Source organism: Meriones unguiculatus, chromosome 1, assembly GCF_030254825.1.
Source record: "Meriones unguiculatus strain TT.TT164.6M chromosome 1, Bangor_MerUng_6.1, whole genome shotgun sequence".
Classification (NCBI taxonomy): Eukaryota; Metazoa; Chordata; class Mammalia; order Rodentia; family Muridae; genus Meriones; species Meriones unguiculatus.
Genome location: NC_083349.1, coordinates 160,665,216 through 160,686,850, shown reverse-complemented (window position 1 = coordinate 160,686,850; position 21,635 = coordinate 160,665,216). Strand labels below are relative to the sequence as shown.

Genomic DNA, 21,635 nt, shown 5'->3' with positions numbered 1-21,635 from the left:
GTGTATACACGTATACACACACACACACACACACACATACAAAGTAAAACTGGAGGACACTGAGCACAGTGCCTCGTACTTGTGATCTCGCTGCTTGAAAGGCTGAAGGAAGAGGGTTGCTGTGCTGTCCAGGGTATGCTGGGCTGTTGGGTGAGTTGAGGTCCTGCCTGGCTGAAGGGATGAATCCCTGTCTCAAAAGACAAAAACCAAACAGAGGGGATAAAAAGAAGGACAATGGGTGGATTGTGGAGGCCGTTTGAGGTCGTTGATGTGGAGGGTGAGAAGTCACTGTGTGTCGGGTGCTGTCTTAGCCACCGCTCTGCTGCGGTGAAGAGACACCATGACCAAAGCACTCCTCAGAAAAGAGAGCATTTACTTGGGGGCTTGCTTCAGTTTCAGAGGATGGGTCCATGACTGGCAGGAACCAGACAGGCAGTAGCTGAGAGCTTTCTGCTGTGATCCTCAAGCAGCAGGCAGAGGGTGGGGAAGGAAAGAGAGGGGAAGAGATTGAGACTGGTCGTGGCTGGGCTTTTGAAACCTCAAAGCAGCTCCTAGTGATGCGCCTCCAGTGAGGACTCCAGCAGGGCCACACTTGTAATGGTTCCCAAATGCTTTAGCAACTGGAGACTAAGCACTCGCGCATATAACCCCATGTGGCCATTTCCAATCAGACTTCCACACTTAGGGAACTCTGCTTCCTGTTTCTCTACAGTTATGGCCAGTCCAGGAGGCCTCAGTGCTGTGCGCACCAGCAACTTCACCCTGGTTGGATCTCACACACTGTCCTTATCTTCCGTTGGAGAAACTAAGTTTGCTTTGGACAAGGTAACTCAATTGTATTATACTTTAAAACATTAGTCTATGGAAATTCCAAAGTGCTTTCACATGTTTATTAAAGTCTTTGGCTGAGATATATATTTGTAGAATTGTACGTAAGTGATACTGTGTCGGGAGTGTTTTGTCTTTTGATACTATAGTTAAGACTTCAGGTTTGTGCTGGCTTCTGTGCCAGTTCTGACTGAGGTGCTGTGTCTTGCATTTAGATGTTATTTATATTTTAAGACAATTCAGTATGTTAGGATTGAGGCTTCTATATTTGATAGGACGGGGTCTTGCTGTGTCATTGAGACTATCCTGAAACGTGCTACATAACTAGGCCAGCCTTGAACTGTCTTGGTCCTCCTGCCTCAGCCTTTCATTGCTGGGATTGTAGGCATGTGCTAGCCACATGTTCCCCCTAAGACAGGGGGTTTCTTTGCATAGCCTTGGCTATCCTGGATTCAATCTGTAGGCTGGCCTCAAACTCACAGCGATCCCCCTGTCTCTGCCTCCTGAGTGCTGGCATTAAAGGTGCTCACCACCATGTCTGGCTTTAGCCACATCTTTTTAATTTAAGGGGTTTCTTTCTCATAATCCCATACTTAATTTCCAAATTTAACGCTTCAAGCCTCAGATCTGCATTTTATCCACTTCAAGGGCTTTTCAACATAGTGTGAAATAAATAAGCATTTAAGTATCTAGTGAGACCACGGGAGGGAGAGAACTGGAGGTGAACTTCCTTAGGTTGACTCCTGATACATAATAAAGTGGTTTGTGGGTGGGTTTTTAAATACTTAATTTAAAAGTTTGTATTGACGTGTAGTAATTTCCATATATTTAACACATGTACACAGTATGTACTGATCCAGTCGGAATAATTAGACTTTATTTTTTTTATTTCTTGTTGCTTAGAACCCTTGAGCTTCTAGTTTTTCCTAAAATATATAATAGGTTATTATGAACTATAATCCTCTCACTGTGATGTAGACACTAGAATTTATTCCTTCTAATTGACGGCGAATTGTTTTTTTCCTGATTTTTTTTTTTTTTTTTTTTGAGTTGAGCTCCCATATAGCCCAGACTATACTCAATCTTGTTATGTATAGGTGAGGCTGAACTCTTGATCTTCTTGTATTTACACATGATTTGCTGAAACTACTAGCATGTGTTCTTGTCCTTGACTGTGTTTGAGTTCTTAGTTGATCTTGAGCTTCCCTCCCTCCTCTCCGTCCCTTTTCCTGTTTTCCCTCTCCACCTCTAGTAATCACTACTGACGTTCAGATTGACTTGTAAAAACATCTTGCACGTGTGGAGAGAATATGCGGTTTGGAGGTTTTGTGTTATTGTTAGAAAAGTCTGTAGTCAGAAGAGAGGGGAAGCTGTGTGAAAAAGGAGGCTTGGTCTCCATCCTGTGCTCAGCTCTAGTCACACTGGAGGCTGATCAGGGCTTGTGAATGCAGGGCTTGTGATCGATCACTAAGCTAGCAAGCATGTGATGTGCTGCTCAGCTCTCTTCTCTTCAGTTCTCAGGGATCATATTTCCCCAGAGAGAATGCTAGATCAATATGAACCACTTGACTTTAAAACAATGAAAATATTTCTTTTGCTTGATAAACAAAGTTTTGACTGTGTTTAAATTTTTGACAAGAAAAATGTACTTTAACATGCTAATAACTAAAGTTGTATGTAAGTGTTATTTAGTAATTCAAGTAGTCTTAACACATTAAGTGATTATGGGTCTTTTTTCTTTTCTTTTTTCTTTTTTGTTTATTTTAGATAAATTTTGATGTAAGAGAGCAGGAGCTACTGGGCTATTTGTTCCAAGAAAAGGTTGCTTTATTTTCTTTACTTAAAATTATTGTGCTTAAGAAATCATTTTCTGTGTTATTTCTTAATCATCATGTTATATTAAAACCACTGGTTAAGTGTATATCCTAGTGAATAAATTGAATTTAATAATTTAAAAACCTAATGTTTTTTTAAAAAAAGTAACTAACCAATCTTTGATTTTTGGTCCGTGTTTATTTGTTTCACTAACCACACTCATATGCTTTTCGTTTGTTGGAATAACAATATATTTGTGGAGGCAAAAAAAAAAAAAAAAAAAGAGTTATTCTTTGGGTTCTTAACATATGGGCGTCCTTTTCTCTACTTTCATAATTCTTTGAAGATTTTTAACTTTTTTTTCATTGCTCTGGAATTTTTTCTCTATACTTTCATTTTGTGATTTTTTTTCTTTTTAAAGATGGGCTTTCATTTATCCTTGGCTGTCTTCAAACTTACTACGTAGCCAAAGGTGACCTTCAACTTCTGATTCTCTTTAACTTCTAAGTACTGGGATCACAGCCATTAGTCTTCATGGCTGGATTATTGGATGCTGGGGATAAAATTCAGGGCTTCATGCACCCTACCAACTGAGCTACATTCCCAGCCCACACTTACAAAAAGTGTTTAACCTATATTCACTTTCATACTGATTTTTTTTTTAGTACTAATTAGAACAGAAAATTAATCGCAAAAATTGTTCCATGTTTGACTTTTCATATATTAAAAGAGCTGTTGGCATGGTATTTTAGGATTGTTTTACGGCATGAGCTGTTTTGGCTGCATGTGCACCCTGTGTGTACCTAGTTCCCGCAGGGGCCAGAAAGAGGGGGTCAGAGCCCTACAACCATAAGCAATACATTTCCACGTTACCTGAGCTGATACCTGACTTAAAAGCTGGATCCTGGAACTTAGGTGAATCTCAATCGGTTGCAGACTTAAACCCTTAATTTCAGAATGAAATCCAGAGCTTTATGCTTTAGTGGAAAAAGGACATTTCCAAAGCTAAACTGACTTGGAAGAACTTCTTAAGTATATATGTAGAGAGGTTTCCATTAGGAAATGCAAATATCACTTAAAATGTTTTTAGGGAAAACAATAATGAAACAAGTTAGAATTACAGGATTTTAAAGCTAGGAGTAGAGTGATGAGGCATCATTTTCCTTAGACAGGGTCCAACTATGTAGCACCAGCTGGCTGGGAGTTGAGTTCTCTGTAGACACAACTGGCCTTGAACTCATTGTGACCCACCTGCCTCTTCCTCCCAAGCGCAGGGTCAAAGGCATGTGCCAAGACACCTGCCTAACGAGCATTCTGTTCTCTCTAAAGAAATCTAGTTTATGCATTTTGGCCTGTGTAATTATGTCTCCCTGTCACTCTAAAATATGCTGGTGGATGGTGAGTTGCATTATTCATTCATCCATGTAGGTTACAGTTTAAACCTCTTCACAGTAATCAGTCAAGTGAGATGTCTGAGAAAGACGCATTAGGGCAGGAGCATTTTCATCCTGTGTGTTAGTAAGGATGATTTAACCTATTTTGGTTTTGGCTTGTTTGTTTGTTTGTTTGTTTGTTTTTTAAGACAGGGTTTCTCTATGTAGTCCTGGCTGTCCTGGAACTCGCTCAGCAGACCAGGGCAGCCTCAAAGTCACAGAGATCCACCTGCCTTTGCTTCATGAATGCTGGGATTAAAGGCATGCATCACTACTGCCCAGCTCTTTGTAAATTTTTCAGTTTTTCTTATGAATGAATATTTTTATCCTAGATAGTAACTCTGTTTTAACTTGAGAAAATATCAACCTCCTACACTTAGTAGGAGGAATGCAGTTTCAGTGTTAGATGTTTGATTTTTGTTTTGTTTTCTGAGAGGGAAAGAGAGAGAGTTGTATATGGGATACAGGGAAACAAAAGGAAGGACATGTACATGGTAGCCCTTATTTTTGTGTGTATTGGTGTTTTGCCTGAGTGTATGTCTGTGTGAGGATGTCAGATTTCCCGGAACTGGAGTCACAGACAGCTGTGAGCTGTCATGTGGGTGCTGAGAATTGAACCCCGTCGTCTAGAAGAGCAGCCAATGCTTTTAACCCCTGAGCCATCTCTCCAGCCCCTGTTTAAGTTTGTGTTGTCTGATGTTAACATGTCAGATGGGCTTGTGTCACTGGTACTCATGCTTTGTGTGTCCTTACTCCGTGTCCACGTGCTTCAAGTGCATGTCTTAGGTACAGCCTGTCTCATGTTTGTTACCTAATCTGACAGATTCTCTTTGCTGTTGTTTTTCTTTTTTCTTTCCACTGAGCTGTTCATTTACTTTTAATGTCATACAAATGTGGGTAAATTACAGCCCACAGTCAGTCATCAAAGAACTTCCAGAATATTTACTCTTTTTTTAGGGATTATTCATTCACAGATTGGGCCATCATGTCATATCTTACATCCTGGCACTATCATGTACTCCTTGTGGGGATCAATTAGATGCCCCCCCCCCCCATGTTCTCCTTTTTCAGTGATGCATGCATTGCAAAGGGCCTCCTTGATCTGCAGACATGAACAGCCAAGCAACCTTCAATTCAGTGACTTCAGGCCTCAGGTGGGGGAGGGCAGGGATTGCAACTGCCGGAGCTTGGCGCCTTTCGCTCAGAAAACAGAGACGGTGCACAGGAGAGCTAAGCCCCAGCCTTGGCCAGCCTGAGCCTTCCCTTTCGTTCCTACTTCCACAGTCTGTTTCTGCTTTTAAGATTTATTTTGGCCAGGTGAGGTGGCGCCTGCCTGTAATCCCAGCACTGGGGAGGCAGAGGCAGGGGATGGATCTCTGAGTTGGAGACCAGCCTGGTCCAGTGTAGCCAAGGCCACACACAGAAACCCTGTTTAAGGACAAGGAAAAAAAAAAAAAAAAAAAGACTTGTTTTGTTTAGTTGGTTGGTTGTTGGTTTTGTTTGTTTGCTTTTTGTTTTATTTTGTTGTGGTGGTTGTTTTTGAGATTCGGTTTCTCTTTAGGTGACAGACCTGGATGTCCTGGAATTTTGCTTTACAGAGATCCGCCTGCCTCTGCCTCCAGAGTGCTGAAATTAAAGGTGTGGGTTCCCACACCCAGCAAGAGTCTTTTTTTTTTTTTTTTTTTTTTTTAATTTAAACATTTTTTACTGTGTAACTTCACCTGGTCTGGAACTCACTATGTAGCTCAAGTTGGCCTCTTACTTGGCATTCTTCTGTCTCAGCTCCCAGAGTGTTTAAAGTTGAGCTTTGGCCTCTGGGTAGTTTGGTTCAGTTTTTCTCTCAGATGCCTTGAGATTGAGCTGGGCCCTCTGGTCTCTGCAGCCAACATTTGCTCATTGGTAGAGAAGCCTGTAGCCAGGATGCCACCCACCCCGAAGGTCCCGTAGCCCCACCACTGGCAGTCCTGTAGCTCTGCTGGAGCCTTACCTCAGGGGAGGAAAGTGGTCCTAGCAGAGGCATGCATCTCATGGGGACTTCCTGCTTCCTGCCTGCTGCTTTCCTCTTGGCCCAAAGACCAGGCGATGTTTTTAAACATTCATTTCTTTTATTTTGAGATTATAATATAATTACATAATTTCTCACTTCAAACTCTTCCATATACTCATTCTTGCTCTCTTCCAAATTCATGGCCTTTCAGTAGGCAGCCATGTTGGTGAAACTTCTGACATTCCTAAGAGACACATCTTACCGCAAACTCTGTGATCCTCTGGTTTTTATGGTCTTTCTGCTCTCTCTTCTGCAGTGTTCCCTGAGCCTTACACGGGGGAGTTGGGTTGTAGCTGAATCTCTTGGGAAAAGGGCTCCACAACTCTAGAATCCTGGCAACTAATTATATAAATCTCTCAAAAACACACAGTAGGATCCATTTGGTAAACAGAATCTGGGAATAATTTCTGGGCATATATTTGTCCCTGATTAGTGTCAGCCGTGGTCAAGAGTAGCCACTGCATGGTGAGTAATGGGATGTGGTTAGCATCCAGGCACATCCAGAGACCGACCCGGGTTTCTGCTGGACTTGAGCGCTGGCTTCGTGGTTACGACTAAGCCCATTTCTGTCTTCTGTCGGGCTCATTTCCTTTCCGTATGGACTCCATAGTTTTGGAATCTGAGCTAAAGTAAAATGGCACAAGCATCGAATGGGTGTTATGAACTGAGCTCTGTCTTAGGTATGTTTTAGGCAGGTTTTTGCTTGTTTGTTTGTTTGTTTTGTTTTGTTTTTTCTGAGTGTATGTCCTATAGGGTAATTATTGTCAGGTCCTTTGTTCTCCTGAGGGCAAAATTGTATGTTTAGGTAAGTGTTGCTAGTAGGCATATAGGCCAATAAGCTTTAGTTTCCCTCTACTTCAGGAACAGAAATTAGCAAGGGAGAAAATAAGTTATTTATAACTTGGCCTATCTGGGGAAGATAGCCTTTCCTATGGCAGTGTTGTATAGAAAAGGATGAACCTAAAACCCGGAAACGAGCATATGTTAATTTGTGAGCTGAATTTCCTGTAATCCCTTTGAGGAGGCAGCCCTCTCTAGTGCCAGGGGCTAACTAGCCTTTGCCTCCATGAGCTTGACGGTCATAGGGAAATTTTAGTTCTTTTGAGTCCATTGTTTGGGAGTCTGTTTCAGTGGTGTTTGGGTGTATGACCTGCTTCTTAAAATATTCTGATAATCATATTCTGATAATCTCATCATAAATTGAAAATTCACCTAAGATACCTAAATCTGCTGCACAGTTTACCCTTCCCTTCCATAAGCAAGGTCAGAACACCTACATCAGCCTGTGTTTGGACAGATTCATCTGACTAAACTAGATTCTATTTTATAGTAAAGTAATGGATAATTTGTGGAGTTTGTTGAATTTTTAAAAAATGTATTGTTATTTTATGTACATTGGTGTTTGACTGCATGTATGTGAGGGTTTTTGATCCCCTGGAACAGGAGTTACAGACAGTTGTGAGCTGCCATGTGGGTGCTGGGAGTTGAACCCGGGTCCTCTGAAAGAGCAGTCAGTACTCTTAACCACTGAGCCATCTCTCCAGCCCCCTTGTTGAATTTTTTAATCAGTAAAAATTGGCTAAGGCCATGAGATGCTCTAAAGTAATGCTGCTTCTATGCGGCTGGTGCAGAGCTGTGGCGGCCAATGCCATCCAGCACTCTTTAGCCTGGGAAAAAGAAAAATTCAAAGTACAGTTTCTGCTGAGGGCATGTTTGCTTATTGCATAGTTGTGAATTTCTTTTCTTTAAAACAAACATGTTTTTCCTGTGGTAAATGATGTACATGAAAGCTAATCTACAGCAATAGAAAGCGCCCACAGTTCCTGGAGAGTGACAAAGGAGGAAACCTGGAGTGATAAGAATGTCTGTGACTGTGGCCATGCTTGTATACACAAAAGAGCCATAAACGTTTTATTCAAGGGCAGGTAAGAGGGTTTAGTATATAAAGCACTGGCTTCACAAGCCTTAGGGTCACGGGAACCCATGTAAAGGTAGGAGGAGGGACAAACTCCATCAGGTTGTCCTGACCTCCACAGGTGTGCTCTGCACACACATACACAAATAAAAGTTATTATATAAAATGGTCAGGATGGTAAGCCAAATAAACCACTTTTAAGTTCAGTTAAATGTTAAGACCTTAAGGCAAAATTGAGTTTTGACAAGTGTACACTTATTCTTGATTAGCAAACACCATCACAGTGAACAGCATTTGTATCACGTGCTTACACTCAGTCCCAACCACACAGACAACTGTCTTCTTTTCTGTCATCATACATTAGTTTTGCTCATTAAACTTTCCTTAAGTGGAATCATGTGTGTTCTTTTGAATATAACCTTTTTTTGTGCAACATGATGTGTTTGAGGTTCCTTTTCATGTCATGTATTAGGAGTTCATTGTTTCTGAAGTGATGAGCTGGGGGTGGTAGCTTCTATCTTTAATCTCAGTACTTGAGATAGAGGCAAGTGTATCTTTCAGTTTGAGTCAGCCTGGCTACATAGTGGGTCCCTGTCTTGAGGAAAAACAGAGAAGAAAAAACCCCAACCCTCCACACATATATACATACAGATCAGTAAATAAAAAGTGATTCATTGAGATAGAATTCATTCAACAAAAGTAGAAATTTTGAGCTGTGCACTCAAGAGGCAGAGGCAGGCAGATCTCTGTGAGTTCAAGGCCAGCCTGGTCTACAAAGTGATTTTAGGACAGCCAAGTGTACACAGAGAAATCCTGTCTTGAAAAAAAAAAATAGAAATTTTGAAGCGAACAGTTTGGTGGCACTTAATACATTTGTAGTCTTGTACAACCATCATCTCTGTTTCCAAGACAAAGCTGTCTGCAAAAGTAAGGTCTTTTCCTTGCCTATGGCATTTGAGTGGTTTCTGTCTTTTTGGCTTGCTTCTGTGGGTGTATGTACATGTAATTGTATGAGTGCCTGTTTTGGCTGTTGGGGGCTTATCTTCAGAAACATGGCTGGAGAGTCACATTGATAATTTGGCTTATCCTAATAAAGATCCAGCAAACTTTTTCACATAACTTAGAACATTGGGTATCCCTACCAATGAAAGAGGTTCCGCTTCCTCAGCTTCTCTTTCCAAGACCTGACCGTCCCAGGAGCTGTGAAGTGCTCACTGTTTTGAGACAGGCTCTACCCTCACGTTTGAGACACTCCTCCTTCTATGATGTAAGTCTGAGCCCCATGACCACCTTTCTTGTGAATTTGATTTGCATTACGTTTTGTTTCTTGGCTCTTTTGCTGTTGAGCTCTTTGTCTTTGCTAGCACTACACATTTAATCATTTTGATTGAACGTTTCTGTTTCTCAGTTATTGTGAGTGGTGCAGATATGACTTTGAGAACCAATTCCTTTGCTTTGAACTAAGAAACGTAATTATAGCATCATGATAGTCTTTTTTTTTTTAATTACATTTATTTGCTTTGTGTGCTTTTTTTTCATGTCATATGTAGCAATTCTATGTAAGTCAGAGAACAGTCTTCCTCTCTTTGGGTCCTGGGGATCAAACTCAGGTTGTCAGGCTTGGTGCCAAACACTTTTTGGGTTTGTTTGTTTGTTTGTTTGTTTGTTTGTGGGGGTTTGTTTTGTTTTGTTGGTGTTTTGAGACAAAGCCTCAAGTAGCCATGCTTGCCTTGAACTTGCTATGTATCTGAGGATGGTCTTGAGTTCTGTGTCCTGCCTGTCTCCACTTCCCCCCTGCTTGGATTATACTTGGGCCACCACTCTTGTCTATAATTGTGCCAATTTTTTTTATTTGTGTGTGTGTGTGTAATTTCATCTTTATTTTTAAGATTTATTTATTTATTGTGTGTACAGTATTCTGCCTTGCATATATACTTGCTCATCAGAAGAGAGCAGCAGATCTCATTTTAGATGGTTGTGAGCCACCATGTGGTTGTTGAGAATTGAACTCAGGACCTTTTGAAGAGCAGCCAGTGCTCTTAACCGCTGACCCACCTCTCCAGCCCCACTAATTGTTTTTAAAAGTTTTTATTAACATACACTATTATAACATATTAGTGCGTTTTTGTTTCTTCTTTTTATACATGCATATATTTTGATCACATTTACTCCAGAAACATAAGCACCTTCTGTGGCTTCACCACTAAGGAAATATCTTTCCCTCCCCAATCAGCTGTTAATCTGCCTGTAAGTCTGCAGGGAGGAGTGGGTCTAGAAGCACCTTCCTTCCCCTTCCCGGACAGAATGTTGACAGGCGAATCTCGCAGAGATCCTGTACAGTAATCCCCACTGTTGAGTTCAAGAGTAGATGGCTATGCCATGACCCCTGAATTAGCACATCCCACGTCACTGCCCCTTCCTCTGTCATATTATCTACCCCCACCTTCACTCAGCAGACATTTATTTTCTGTATTTTGATCAGGGACTCAGTAGTTCTTAGTTTTTGAGGGACTTCTGTTCTGAAAGGTTTTTAATTTTGATGAAGCTTATTCTTGTGTTACTTGTGATTTTTAGATCATATCTGAATATTTATTGCTAAATGTATGATCATGAAATTTTACTTGTGTTTTCTTCTAAGATATTTTTTGTGATATTGGCTCTCATTAAGTCATTATCTATTCTGGGTTAACTTTTATTTATGGCGTGAAGTCGAAGTCCATCTGTCCTTCCTTAGTTTTCTTGTCAGCTTGACAGGAGCTAGAATTATTTGAGATTATGAACTCAAATTGAGAAAATACTTCCACCAGATTGGCTTGTGGGCAGGGCTCTAGGGCATTTTCTGGATTGATGTGGGAGGGCCCGGCTTACTGTGTGCAGTGGCATTACTAGGCAGATGGCCCTGGGGGCACAAGATAGCAGCCTGTGCAAGCCATGGCGAACAAGCCAGCCAGCAGCGCTCCTCCACGGCTTCTGCCTCATCCTGCCTCCAGGCTCCTGCCCTGACTTCACTCAGTGATGGACTGGCTGAAAATGTAAGACAAAATAGCCCTTTCCTCTCCAGGTTGCTTTTGGTCATGGTGTTTTAGCACTGCGATGGGAACTCAATGAAGACAACAGCCTTAGTCTTTTGCATGTGAATTTCCAGTTTCCTCAATACCTTTTCTTCAACACTGCTCTGCTTCTTAGAACAGTTTTTAAAATTTTAGTAGTAAAAACGCAACAAATAATTGAGCGTCAGTATTTGGGCTTATTTCTGGTCTCTGTCTTTCAGTCCTGCAGACAGGCAGGGCCTTGTGCGTGTTCCACGCCACATCTTCAGCCTTCCCCGGCTCTCAGTTCCTTCCGTTTGCCTGTTGTCTATCCCTAGCCTGCTAGCATACTATTTTCGTTATTTGCGCTTTTAGTTAATTTGTGAAACTGGCAAGTTTGATTCATCCAGGTGTTCTTTTTGATTGTTTTGATTATTTGCAGTACTTTGCAATTTCATTTAGATTTAAGGATTGGCTTTCCCTCTCTGTGTTCATTTTTCTTTACTGATAAATAATGTTGCATTATAGGAATGCAAGCGGCCAGTCTGTCCAGACTACTCCTGAGCATCTTCTCCTCTGATAAAGGAGTGGGCTCAGCTGTCTTACTCTTAAATCTCTTTTCTTTTCTCACATTCATTTGGAACTTGGGCCTTTTATTTTTGTAAAATTCTACCTTGAATGTATTTGCTCTTTAAAGTACCTGCTGCTAAGTAACCAGTGGACCTTTTATACTTTGGCTTTAGAATGTGGTGTATTTTCAGGGAATAGTACTCTCTGTGCATTGTTTATCAAGAAAGTCACACTTTGAAACAATTTTACAAATAATTCCCCCCTTTTCTTCACAGGTACCTTTCTTATCTCCTTTGGAAGGTCACATCTGTTTAAAAATAAGCTGTCAAGTGAATTCAAGTGTTGAGGAGAAAGGTTTTCTAGTGAGTACCATCTTCTGTTCTTTGTTACCCTTTCTTCTGCTTTCCTAAAGCCTGTGGGTCTCATCACCTTTGGGTGTCACATGACCTTCTCACAGGGTGAGTGAGAACGAAGGCAGGGGCATGCTCAGCTTCACCTGCCTTGTTCGGGGTTGGGGCTGATAGTGCTGAGAGAGTAAACCTGTTTCTCTCTTTGACACTTGAAATAGAAGTAGTGGGTTTCTTGCAACATTTTATTGTAAAAAATGGCGCCACTTAGAAATTTTGGCATCATTCTACAAAGAATATACATTGGCCATCTCAATTTTGTCATTACTCTAGTAAAATTTTTGCTTATCTGATTATTTTTAAGACAGTCTTTCTCATTTAGCTCTAGACACCCTGAAATTTGCTTTGTAGCCCTGGTTGTCCTTGAAGACACAGTGATCACTTGCCTCTGCCTCCCTGGTAAAGGCATGGAGCTTCATCTAGATAGTCTTCTAGGCATTTTTGAGAGGGACAGTCAGACTTTCATTAGTGAAGTGAAAGACAAGGTAAAATAATGCAAATATATTTTCATATAAAAACATCACAGCATGTGGAAACTTTTTCTGAAGTTTCTTATGTTAACCATGTGGTGCACACCTTAATCCCAGCTCTGTGAGGCAGAAGTAGGAAGATCTCTGTGAGTTCAAGGCCAGGCTGATTTACATAGTAAGTTCCAGGAGAGGCAGGGCAGCTACTCAGAGGAAACCCTGTCTCAAAGCAAACAAACAAAAGTTTCTATTATCATCTAATATCAGTGTTTCAATTAACTTCCAGACCATATTTGAAGATGTTAGTGGCTTTGGTGCCTGGCATCGAAGATGGTGTGTTCTCTCTGGAAACTGTATCTCTTACTGGACATACCCAGATGATGAGAGGCGAAAGGTAATTGACACAGCCCTAGTCTGTGGTGAATGGTGAAAAGTCCTGCTGAGCTTTTGTGGTGCTTCATGAATGCACGTCCCCTGTCTCCACGCCTTAAATTCCCTTCTGTATGCACTAACAAATAACAATAACTGTTCATGTTCTGGTTGTGTACCCTTCCATAGCTAAAAATATATAGTAGTAAGTATAGTCTCCTCTGAATCATGTCCCTTGCTTCCCAGCTCGTGCTGGAGCCTGAGCCCGCAGCCCTGTGTTCGGAACACTTGCTGGGCTAGGCTGGTACCACCTGCCCACACCCTCAGACCCTTAGCAGTTCGTTTGTCTTTTCAAACAAAAAGCTTTTATAATGTCTGTCTTAAAGCGATAGACATGCCTGTAATGTTTTTAATAGTAACTAAATAGCATTACATTATAGTCATTAAAATTAGTAATTTTTAAAAAAAGATTTATTTTTGTATGTTTATCTTTCTGGATCTAGATTACTTCACTCAGTAAATTTTCTCATTTCATCTATTTGTCTGAAAATCGCATTATTTCATTTTCTTTACAGCTGAATATTATTTCATCCTTTGTATGTATCCCATTTCCTAACTGTTGTGAATTGAGCAACAATGAACATGGCTTAGCAAGTATCTATGGATAGGATTTCAAGTACATTGGGCATAAGCCAAGGATTGATATAGCTGGGACTTGAGCCTGATAGATTTCAGCTATCATAGTATCTCTAGCTTCATCCTGTTCATCCTTCACAAATCACAGTTTGTTGTTTTCTTAAAAGCAAAAGAACCCATTGTGTATGTCACAGTTTTTAATTAATTCATATTTTGATGGACTCTGGTATTTTTTCTGTATTGTAACTATTGTGAATAATCCTACAATGATATCTCTTTGACATACTGATTTTATTTCTAGAGCAATTCCACTCATTTCTCTAATGGGATCATATGGTAATTCTATTAAAAAAAATTGAGTTGCTGGGCACAGTGGCATTTGCCTGTAATCCCAGCACTCAGGGAGGCAGAGGCAGGTGGATCTCTTTGAATTCAAGGACAGACTGGACTATAGAGTGAGTCCAGGGTAGCTAAGGCCACACAGAGAAACCCTGTCTCTATAAAACAAAACAAACAAAAATTGAGGAACCTTCTGTTGTCTAAAGTGAGTTTATCTATATTGGTTGCTTTTATTTCTTCCTGATCTTTCTTTCTTTCTTTCTTTCTTTCTTTCTTTCTTTCTTTCTTTCTTTCTTTCTTTCTATATTTTTAAAATGATTTACAGTATTTGGATGTATATGTAGTGTATGTGTGAGTGCATGTTCAAATGTGGCTACAGGTATGTGTGCATGCGTGTGTGTGCATGTGTGTGTGTTTGTGTGTACGTGTATACCTATGCTTACATAGTCATAACATGGTAGACATGGGCTTTTCTTAGAAGTTTACATGAGCATGTACCCAAACTTGATGGGTCAGATCAGTCCACTGCCTGTAGTTCCTGGATTGTGTTCACTGGTGTTTGAATAGTAGCTGTCTGCTATCAAGTAGTTGAGAGGGGGCACTTATCCCTGTTCTTTAAGTGGGTGTATGTGCAGCCTGATACTGGTAAGAGGTTCTGGGGCTCTAATAGTTTGCTAAGGACACCCTTCAGAGAGTGATGTGTACATGACCTAAGCCAAGAGAAGGCCCAGGCTGCTGAGCTAGTTCCTGTGCTTGGCTCCTTCATGCTTATTTGTTTCCTGGTTGTTAAATATTAAATTTTAAGCTGATGGCTTTTAAAGTTTAATTTATAAACTTAAACACTGCTTAATACTTACTGACTTAAATAACCTTGCTTGTTTTCTACTAATACTTTTTACATTTTAATTTTAAAGACTCCCATAGGAAGGATAAACCTGGCCAATTGTATCAGTCATCAAATAGAACCAGCCAACAGAGAATTTTGTGCAAGACGCAACACTCTGGAGTTAATTACTGTCCGACCACAAAGAGAAGACGACCGAGAGACTCTCGTGAGCCAATGCAGGGACACGCTCTGTGTCACCAAGTATGTACTGGTTCCCTGCGTATTTCTGCCAGCTGAGTGATTGCCAGCTTTGTTCTTAGGCATGTGGAAATATCAGTGATGGTCCTCCACACTGAAAAATGTGAAGTCCTGGTGAGAAAACAGAACAGTAAGAAAGCAACCTAAATAACTGACTGAATTTCATTAAGAAAGTGTATTATTTAGGCTGACTCCCAGCTGCTCATGGCTGTTCTCCAGGCTGTTAGCTGGTAATCTTTGGGTTTAGCTTCCAGATTTCATGTGAAATTGAGAACTCAAGCATGTCTCTCCATTAAACCAAGAAACTGATTAGATTACTTACGAAATCCATTTGATTTTAGTCTGCAGATTTCTGGGGGACAGTTAACAAACTAAACTCTTGGAAACGTCATCTTAAGTACAAGATGCCCAAGTTTATCACTAAGTATAAACACCGTGGCCAAAAGCAACCTGAGGAAGGTGTTTATTTGGCTTTCACTTCTGAGACACGGTCTATTGCTGAGGGCAGTCAGGGCAGGAACCGAAACAGGTCCTAAAGCCATGGAGGAACACTGCTTACCAAGTTGCTCCACATGGCTTGCCCAGCCTGCTTGCTTAAACCCAGGACCACCTGCCCAGTGGTAGTGCCAGCCATAATGGGCTAGGCCTACCCACACCAATCTTTCATCAAGAAAATGCCCCGCAGTGTTACCTTCAGGCCAGTCTGGTGGAGACTTTTTTTTTCAATTGGGGTTCCCTTTTCCCAGATAACTCTAGTTTATGTCACGTCATCAAAAATACTACCCCGCACAAATGCCCAAGAGAAGCTTGAAGACAGTCTTCAGTGAGCAGGTTCTGATTAGGGATGGAGATGAGAATGTGACACAGTCTTTATTCATCAGGTTGTTTATTTAGATATGGGGATGTGTAGAAGTCATTCAATGAGACCTGAGATTCCTTCTCAGAAAACAAAAGGAAACACTTAAGAAACTCTTAGTGTGAGTGACGATTGGTTAACCAAACCAGAGAGGCACTTCCTGCATGGCTCTTGGTTAGCATCCTTTAGAAGTTAGGCAGCAAGTCTTGGTTTCTTCAGGGATGTATGTTTTCCTGGCAAAGGTGTCGGGGGTGCGGGGCATGGAATGGTGGGAGGAAAGCTGACCTCTCTTTGCCCTTACAGGAACTGGCTCTCTGCAGATACTAAAGAAGAGCGGGATCTCTGGATGCAGAAACTTAACCAGGTCATTGTTGATATTCGCCTCTGGCAGCCTGATGCTTGCTACAAGCCTGTCGGAAAGCCTTAAACTGAGGCAGCTCCCATGCTGTGGAGAGGCTTGCTAGCTGTGTCAAAGGCTGTCTTAAGAAGACACTGTTAAAAGCACCAGATTTGCGAATTGTGTTTCATGCTTTAAGTATAAAGGGTTTGTGCAAATATTCACTACATAGTGCGCAGTATTTATATTTTTCTATGTGAACTTCACCCAGTTCCTCTTGCATTCATAAGTGCTTAACAAACACTTATGATGTTCATGATAATTGATTTTGCTAAATCTAAAGCTAAGAGTCAGTTAATTCGTGGCAAAACATATCTATTGTAATCAAGTTCTGAGTTGTCTTTTGGAGCTGTGGGTTTTGAGGTATTAAGGTCTTCTGGAGAGAACAAACAGAAACATCTAGTTTGAGTTCTTCTCCAGCTTTGGTGGCTTTTTTAAAAAGTTGTGGTCATTGATGGCTCTTAATATGGCGTGTGGCTGGAGTACTGAATGCAGAGATGAGAAAAGACAACAAAAGCTTGTTAGTTTAATATGAACTTGAGGCTGCTTTCTGAAGAGACGTGGATGTGGTGACACTATGTGGCATTTGGGGCTAAAATATTTTATATAGAAGCATTAAGAGTCACATGGCTTGCTTTCACTCCGTTTCTATGGATGCCATGTGGTGCACATTTCCACAGTAATGGGCTTTAGTAAATAGTCATTTTTCCATATAGCTTAGAGATTTCTCATTGACCTAGTATTTTTCTCTTATAATAAGAACAAATGTAAACTGAAGAACATTTACATAAGATTTACAATTTTGCCAAGCTGCTGTGGACTGTTACTTTGCTTGCCAAAGTTCTTATCTGTTTTTTTTTCTTGTCCATATATGACAATTTCTAGAAATCTGTTTTGAGATCACTGAAAAAATAGTAAGCCATGTATTACCTTTAAAAGCCCGATATCTTCTTGCAATTTAGAATTATTTAAATTCATGGCTTTAATTTTTAAATAGAGTTTGAATTTCTTCTGTATTAATTATTGATGTTTTCATTTATAAACACTAAATTCTATCACATGCCATTATATTTCTTACTCATTTAAATGTAGTTTTTCTTATGTATATTATAAAAATATTTTATGACCTCCTTCATAAATAAATAATTTAAATTGTCCAAAGAATCAGCTATTTAGGAACTGCTGTGTGTGATATGATCACTGTGTATGCCTTGGTTGTGCTTGGGACACTGTTGACAGTGCCCCGTGTGCATTGTCACCTCTGGCCTGGTCTTCGACTGCTCTGGGTTCTTGTTGAGTGAGCAGGCGTGTGAAGGGCCATCGCTGGGTGTTCAGCAGGGTGTGGTGGTATTCCATACCCAGTGCTTAGTGGACCCTGAGTGAGCAGCAGCGAGAACAGGGGCAAGTTGACTGGGTAGTTTGCAGGCCAAGGGGAGGCTCACCTTTATCTTCAAGGAGCCATCTAGGAGTGGCACAAAAACTCAAGAGCACAAACAAGTTTTTTTTGTTCTCAGACTGCTTTTTTCATTTCTTAGTTACATATATGTATATCACTTACAAATATATAGTTTTCCGTATGTAAGTGTTCCATACATACTATTTGTTATAATATATAAAAAAAAAGACCACATCTTAAAGCTCATTTCATTTTAGTGTGTGTGTGCTTTTATATATAAAGTTTAAGGTATATGTTGGTTACTTTTCATGGTTAATGAAACAATCTAGAATCACCTTAATAGGGAGTCTTCCTGAGGGATTGTCCAGGTGAGGTTGGCCTGTGTGCATTTCTGTGGGGGACATCATTTGTGTGTGTGTGTGTGTGTGTGTGTGTACATGTGGATGTATGTGGATCCTCTGCAGCTGTAGTTACAGGCAGGAGTGAGCTGCCACACATGGGTGCTGAGAATCAAATTTGGGTCACGTGCAAGAACAGCGAGCATTCTTAACTACTGTGCCAGCTCTTTAGCCCCATGAGTGTGGTTCTTAACTCGGATTAGTTCAAGTGGAGAGACCCACCCTGAATGAGGGCCAGCACCATTTCATGTCCTGGGCCCGGGCTGAATAAGAAAGAGCTGAGCTGTGGCATGCAAGAACATTTCATTGTTTCTGTTCTTGACTGACTGGCTTCTTCAAGTTCTTCAAGCCGCCTTGGCTTCCTGGCAGTGATGGACCGGGATTGTGATCCAATAAACTCTTTCTTGCTGGGGTTGCCTCTGTCGGTGTTTTATCACAGCGACAGGAAACAGAATCAAAACAAGGTGACTGTGGAACGTAAGTTGGAAACACCAGCAGACGGGAGAATATGACCGATGACCCACTCTTCTGCCAGAGGGGCTTTGTGAAGCCGTTCAACAGATAAGAGCATTCTGGAAGTATAATATGGAAAGAGAAGGTATAAAAAACAAAAAACACTGTTCTTCGGGTGAAGCATGAAGTCTAGAAGACAAAAAGTACTTTAAGGTCCTGACTAAAGCGCCAAGGAAGACTGATGGGAAGAAATCCCCAAGGCAGCCAACTAAATAAATGGTTCAGACAAAAGGCTATTACAGTGACAGCCACAGAGGGAAAATTGATTGATTTGATTGCATTACTAAGATACATTTCTGGGAAGTAGTGGAAAGGTAACAAGATTTAATAACAAATGTGTGTGTTTGTGTGTACAGATGTGAAAGAGGCCATGTATGAAAATATAATGAAACTCATTATGTATATGTTAACATATGCTAATAATATATTTTAAAACTCTTTTCTTATAAATATCTGTAGATAAAGGTAAACACAAAAGGTGAATATGCATGATATAATAAAAGACTGCAAACTATAAAATACTGGCTATCATTGAGCATCTATCATGTATTGGGGTTATCCTTGTGTTACATGTATAATTATTTCATGTGTATAATTAAATGAACGTTAGCACTAAATTAACATTTTTGGGATAATATTGCATGTTACAAGCATATGTAAGCCTGTGTCCTGTTCCAGAATCCATGTTTCACTATTATACTGTGATAGTTCTCTAATTATTGAGTAAAAGAAAATTTAACCTGGGTAAATAACATTAGTGATAAGTACACATTCACAAACAAAAATCTAAATGTCCAACAAATGTAAAAGTAATAAATTAACAGAAAAATACAAATGTAAGATGGCCATTAGTTAGTTATAAACTCTGACCCTCTTGGTGAGGATAGAAATTAATACAGCTGTCTTGATAAGTGCCACGGACCGGCCCAGTCAGGCTCCCGTTGTCTGTGGGAGAACAAGGTTTTGGACAGGAAGACACGGTTTCGGCGAAGAATTGACAGAGAATTGATGGTTTTGACTCTGCTGCAACTTTACTGAAATCAAGCTAGTATTTTTATAATGATTTCACAAAAGGCACCTTAATATTGGCATACTTCCCAGAACATTTAGACTTTTACCAAGAATACAAAGTTTACATTTTAACTCAAAATGTAGTCAAACATAAAGCAGTGCCCACAAGAAATCTTGGCCTAAAAACCTTTTGATCAGAGCAAATTAACCATCCTCCCGTATGTCCTGCTTAAGATTTATGATCTCTAGGAACAAGGCACTGAAGGGAGGGGGAAATTCCCGCCAGCTGCATCTCTCATGCTATTATTTCTTAAGAAGGAGCCTATTATTTTTCCACTATTCTTAATGCCTATTAATATTAAATCTAATTCTTTACTTTCCTTAAACTTATTATTTTTATTAAAGCCTTTAACAATCTACTAATGATAAATTTATAAAATTAGTTGTGCTGTTTTAGGTGTCACAGGGAAAGATCAAAGAATTCATTATTCCAGCCCCAGAGCCACAACTGAAGAAGCGTAGAAATCTCAGAACACGAACACGTCTCTTTTCCAAGCGGGATGAGTTTGCCAGGGACCTTCCAGGGGGCAAATTTCCGGAGAAATCATATCCCCCGCCCTGTAGCTTATGCTACTATGGCGACACTGGCATGGGTGTTGGCAATAAGAGCCGCTTAAGGTAACTGGTTTTGATAACTCTGAAAGAGAAAGTGGTAAAATAACCTGAGAATCCGTAAAGATAAAAACTCAAAATTTTTATCAAGCTTGAAAACATAAATGAGGGCATACAGAATGCTGCATGGGTCCACATGCATACCGGTTTGGAAAAACTTCCAGGACATCTTGGGGGAAATCGGGATGTACTATCAGCATGAGAGTACAGCATACAGGCGCACTGACAACATGAAAATGCGGAGGACCCACCCCAGTCTTCACATGGGAAGGGCTAGGGTTCGCTTAGATAATCAGCCTGTACATCCTGGTTATATTTTCATTGCATTGAGAATTTTTTATTGGATATTTTGTACAATGGACTTGGGAAAACTTAGTCAGAGTGAAAGATTGAGTGAGTAGTAAGCCAAGTGCAGATCCTGCTGCGGGGCTGTGAGGGGAGGATCCAGCTAAAGTTCCATGGGCAAACACTGAAGGAAGGATAATTTTGAAAGCAGAAAAGGCTGTGTTACAGGATTTGACAGACAAACTTGAAAATACCGATACAGGATAAACACGGGATGGAGGGTGACGGTGGGAGGCAGGGTGACGAACAGGCTTAAGAAAAAGTGGAGTCCAAAACCCAGAGGCCGCCCTTTCATGAGAACTTGGGACCCAAACTTAACAGCCAGGCAGGGGTGGAATGCTCTGTAGGCCATTCCCTTCAGGGTCCAAGAAATGATGGAAACCACCTCAAAGCAGGGCAATTGCAGTGTGGGAAAACTGCACAAATACAAGTCCGGCATGACCAGCTTTAGCTGGTAAGGAGACTGCAAAGGCCTCTAGGCGAGAGATCGCTAGTCCTGTATCCTCTCAAGAGGCGCTAAGCGGGCAGTCCTCCCCGCTCTTCAATTTGGTATATGAATTTCTCACCAATCTGAGTGCGGTGCTGCTGAGGCAGGGAGACCACGAGTTAGAGGGCACTCGGGGTGCAGCACAAGCCTCTGTCAGAAAGTAAGGATTTTACCCTTTCAACAGAACAACTTAGCAGGCTGAAATTCCATCATCTTAATATTTAAATGTTACAGGTTTTGATCAAATTAAAAGTGCAGTTGCAATTTGATTGCACCAGAATCTTCTTAAAAATACATGAACGGGCTTCCTCCGGCCTCCAGCTCTCACTTCCTTCTTGCGCCCAGAGCCGCCGACCCCAGGTCCCCACCACCACCACTTCCGGTGGGGTCCAGAAGCGGGAGGAGGCACTGCCAGTGACGTCCAGAGATGTCATCACTGCCCTGATGTGCCCATCCTCATGGCCTGAGCACCTGAGACCCCAGCCTGATGCCCTATGGCGCCTTAAGGAGCAGCGTCAAGGGCCGGTCACACAGCAGGGCCAGGCCCTGGCTAAGCAGATCCCTGCTGTGCACTACTTCGGTGCTAGGCTCTGCAGCGGGGGCGGTGTCTAAGGTGTTTGC

At 41.0% G+C, this 21,635-nt stretch overlaps 1 protein-coding gene across 3 annotated transcripts in view; it reads left to right on the top strand.

Moving 5' to 3' along the window:
- The window catches only part of Anln (anillin, actin binding protein), a 58,842-nt gene extending 39,824 nt beyond the window's left edge, over positions 1-19,018 (top strand). For 2 of the 3 annotated variants that reach the window (XM_021627446.2, XM_021627443.2), the window contains exons 20-25: positions 713-825; positions 2,596-2,649; positions 11,913-11,999; positions 12,798-12,905; positions 14,770-14,942; positions 16,099-19,018. In XM_021627446.2, coding sequence (XP_021483121.1) covers positions 713-825; positions 2,596-2,649; positions 11,913-11,999; positions 12,798-12,905; positions 14,770-14,942; positions 16,099-16,222 — 659 coding nt within the window. In that variant the 3' untranslated portion in view covers positions 16,223-19,018. The remainder of the gene's footprint in view (positions 1-712; positions 826-2,595; positions 2,650-11,912; positions 12,000-12,797; positions 12,906-14,769; positions 14,943-16,098) is intronic. The other variant, XM_021627445.2, reaches the window with a different exon arrangement.
- Positions 19,019-21,635: the final 2,617 nt, after the last annotated feature.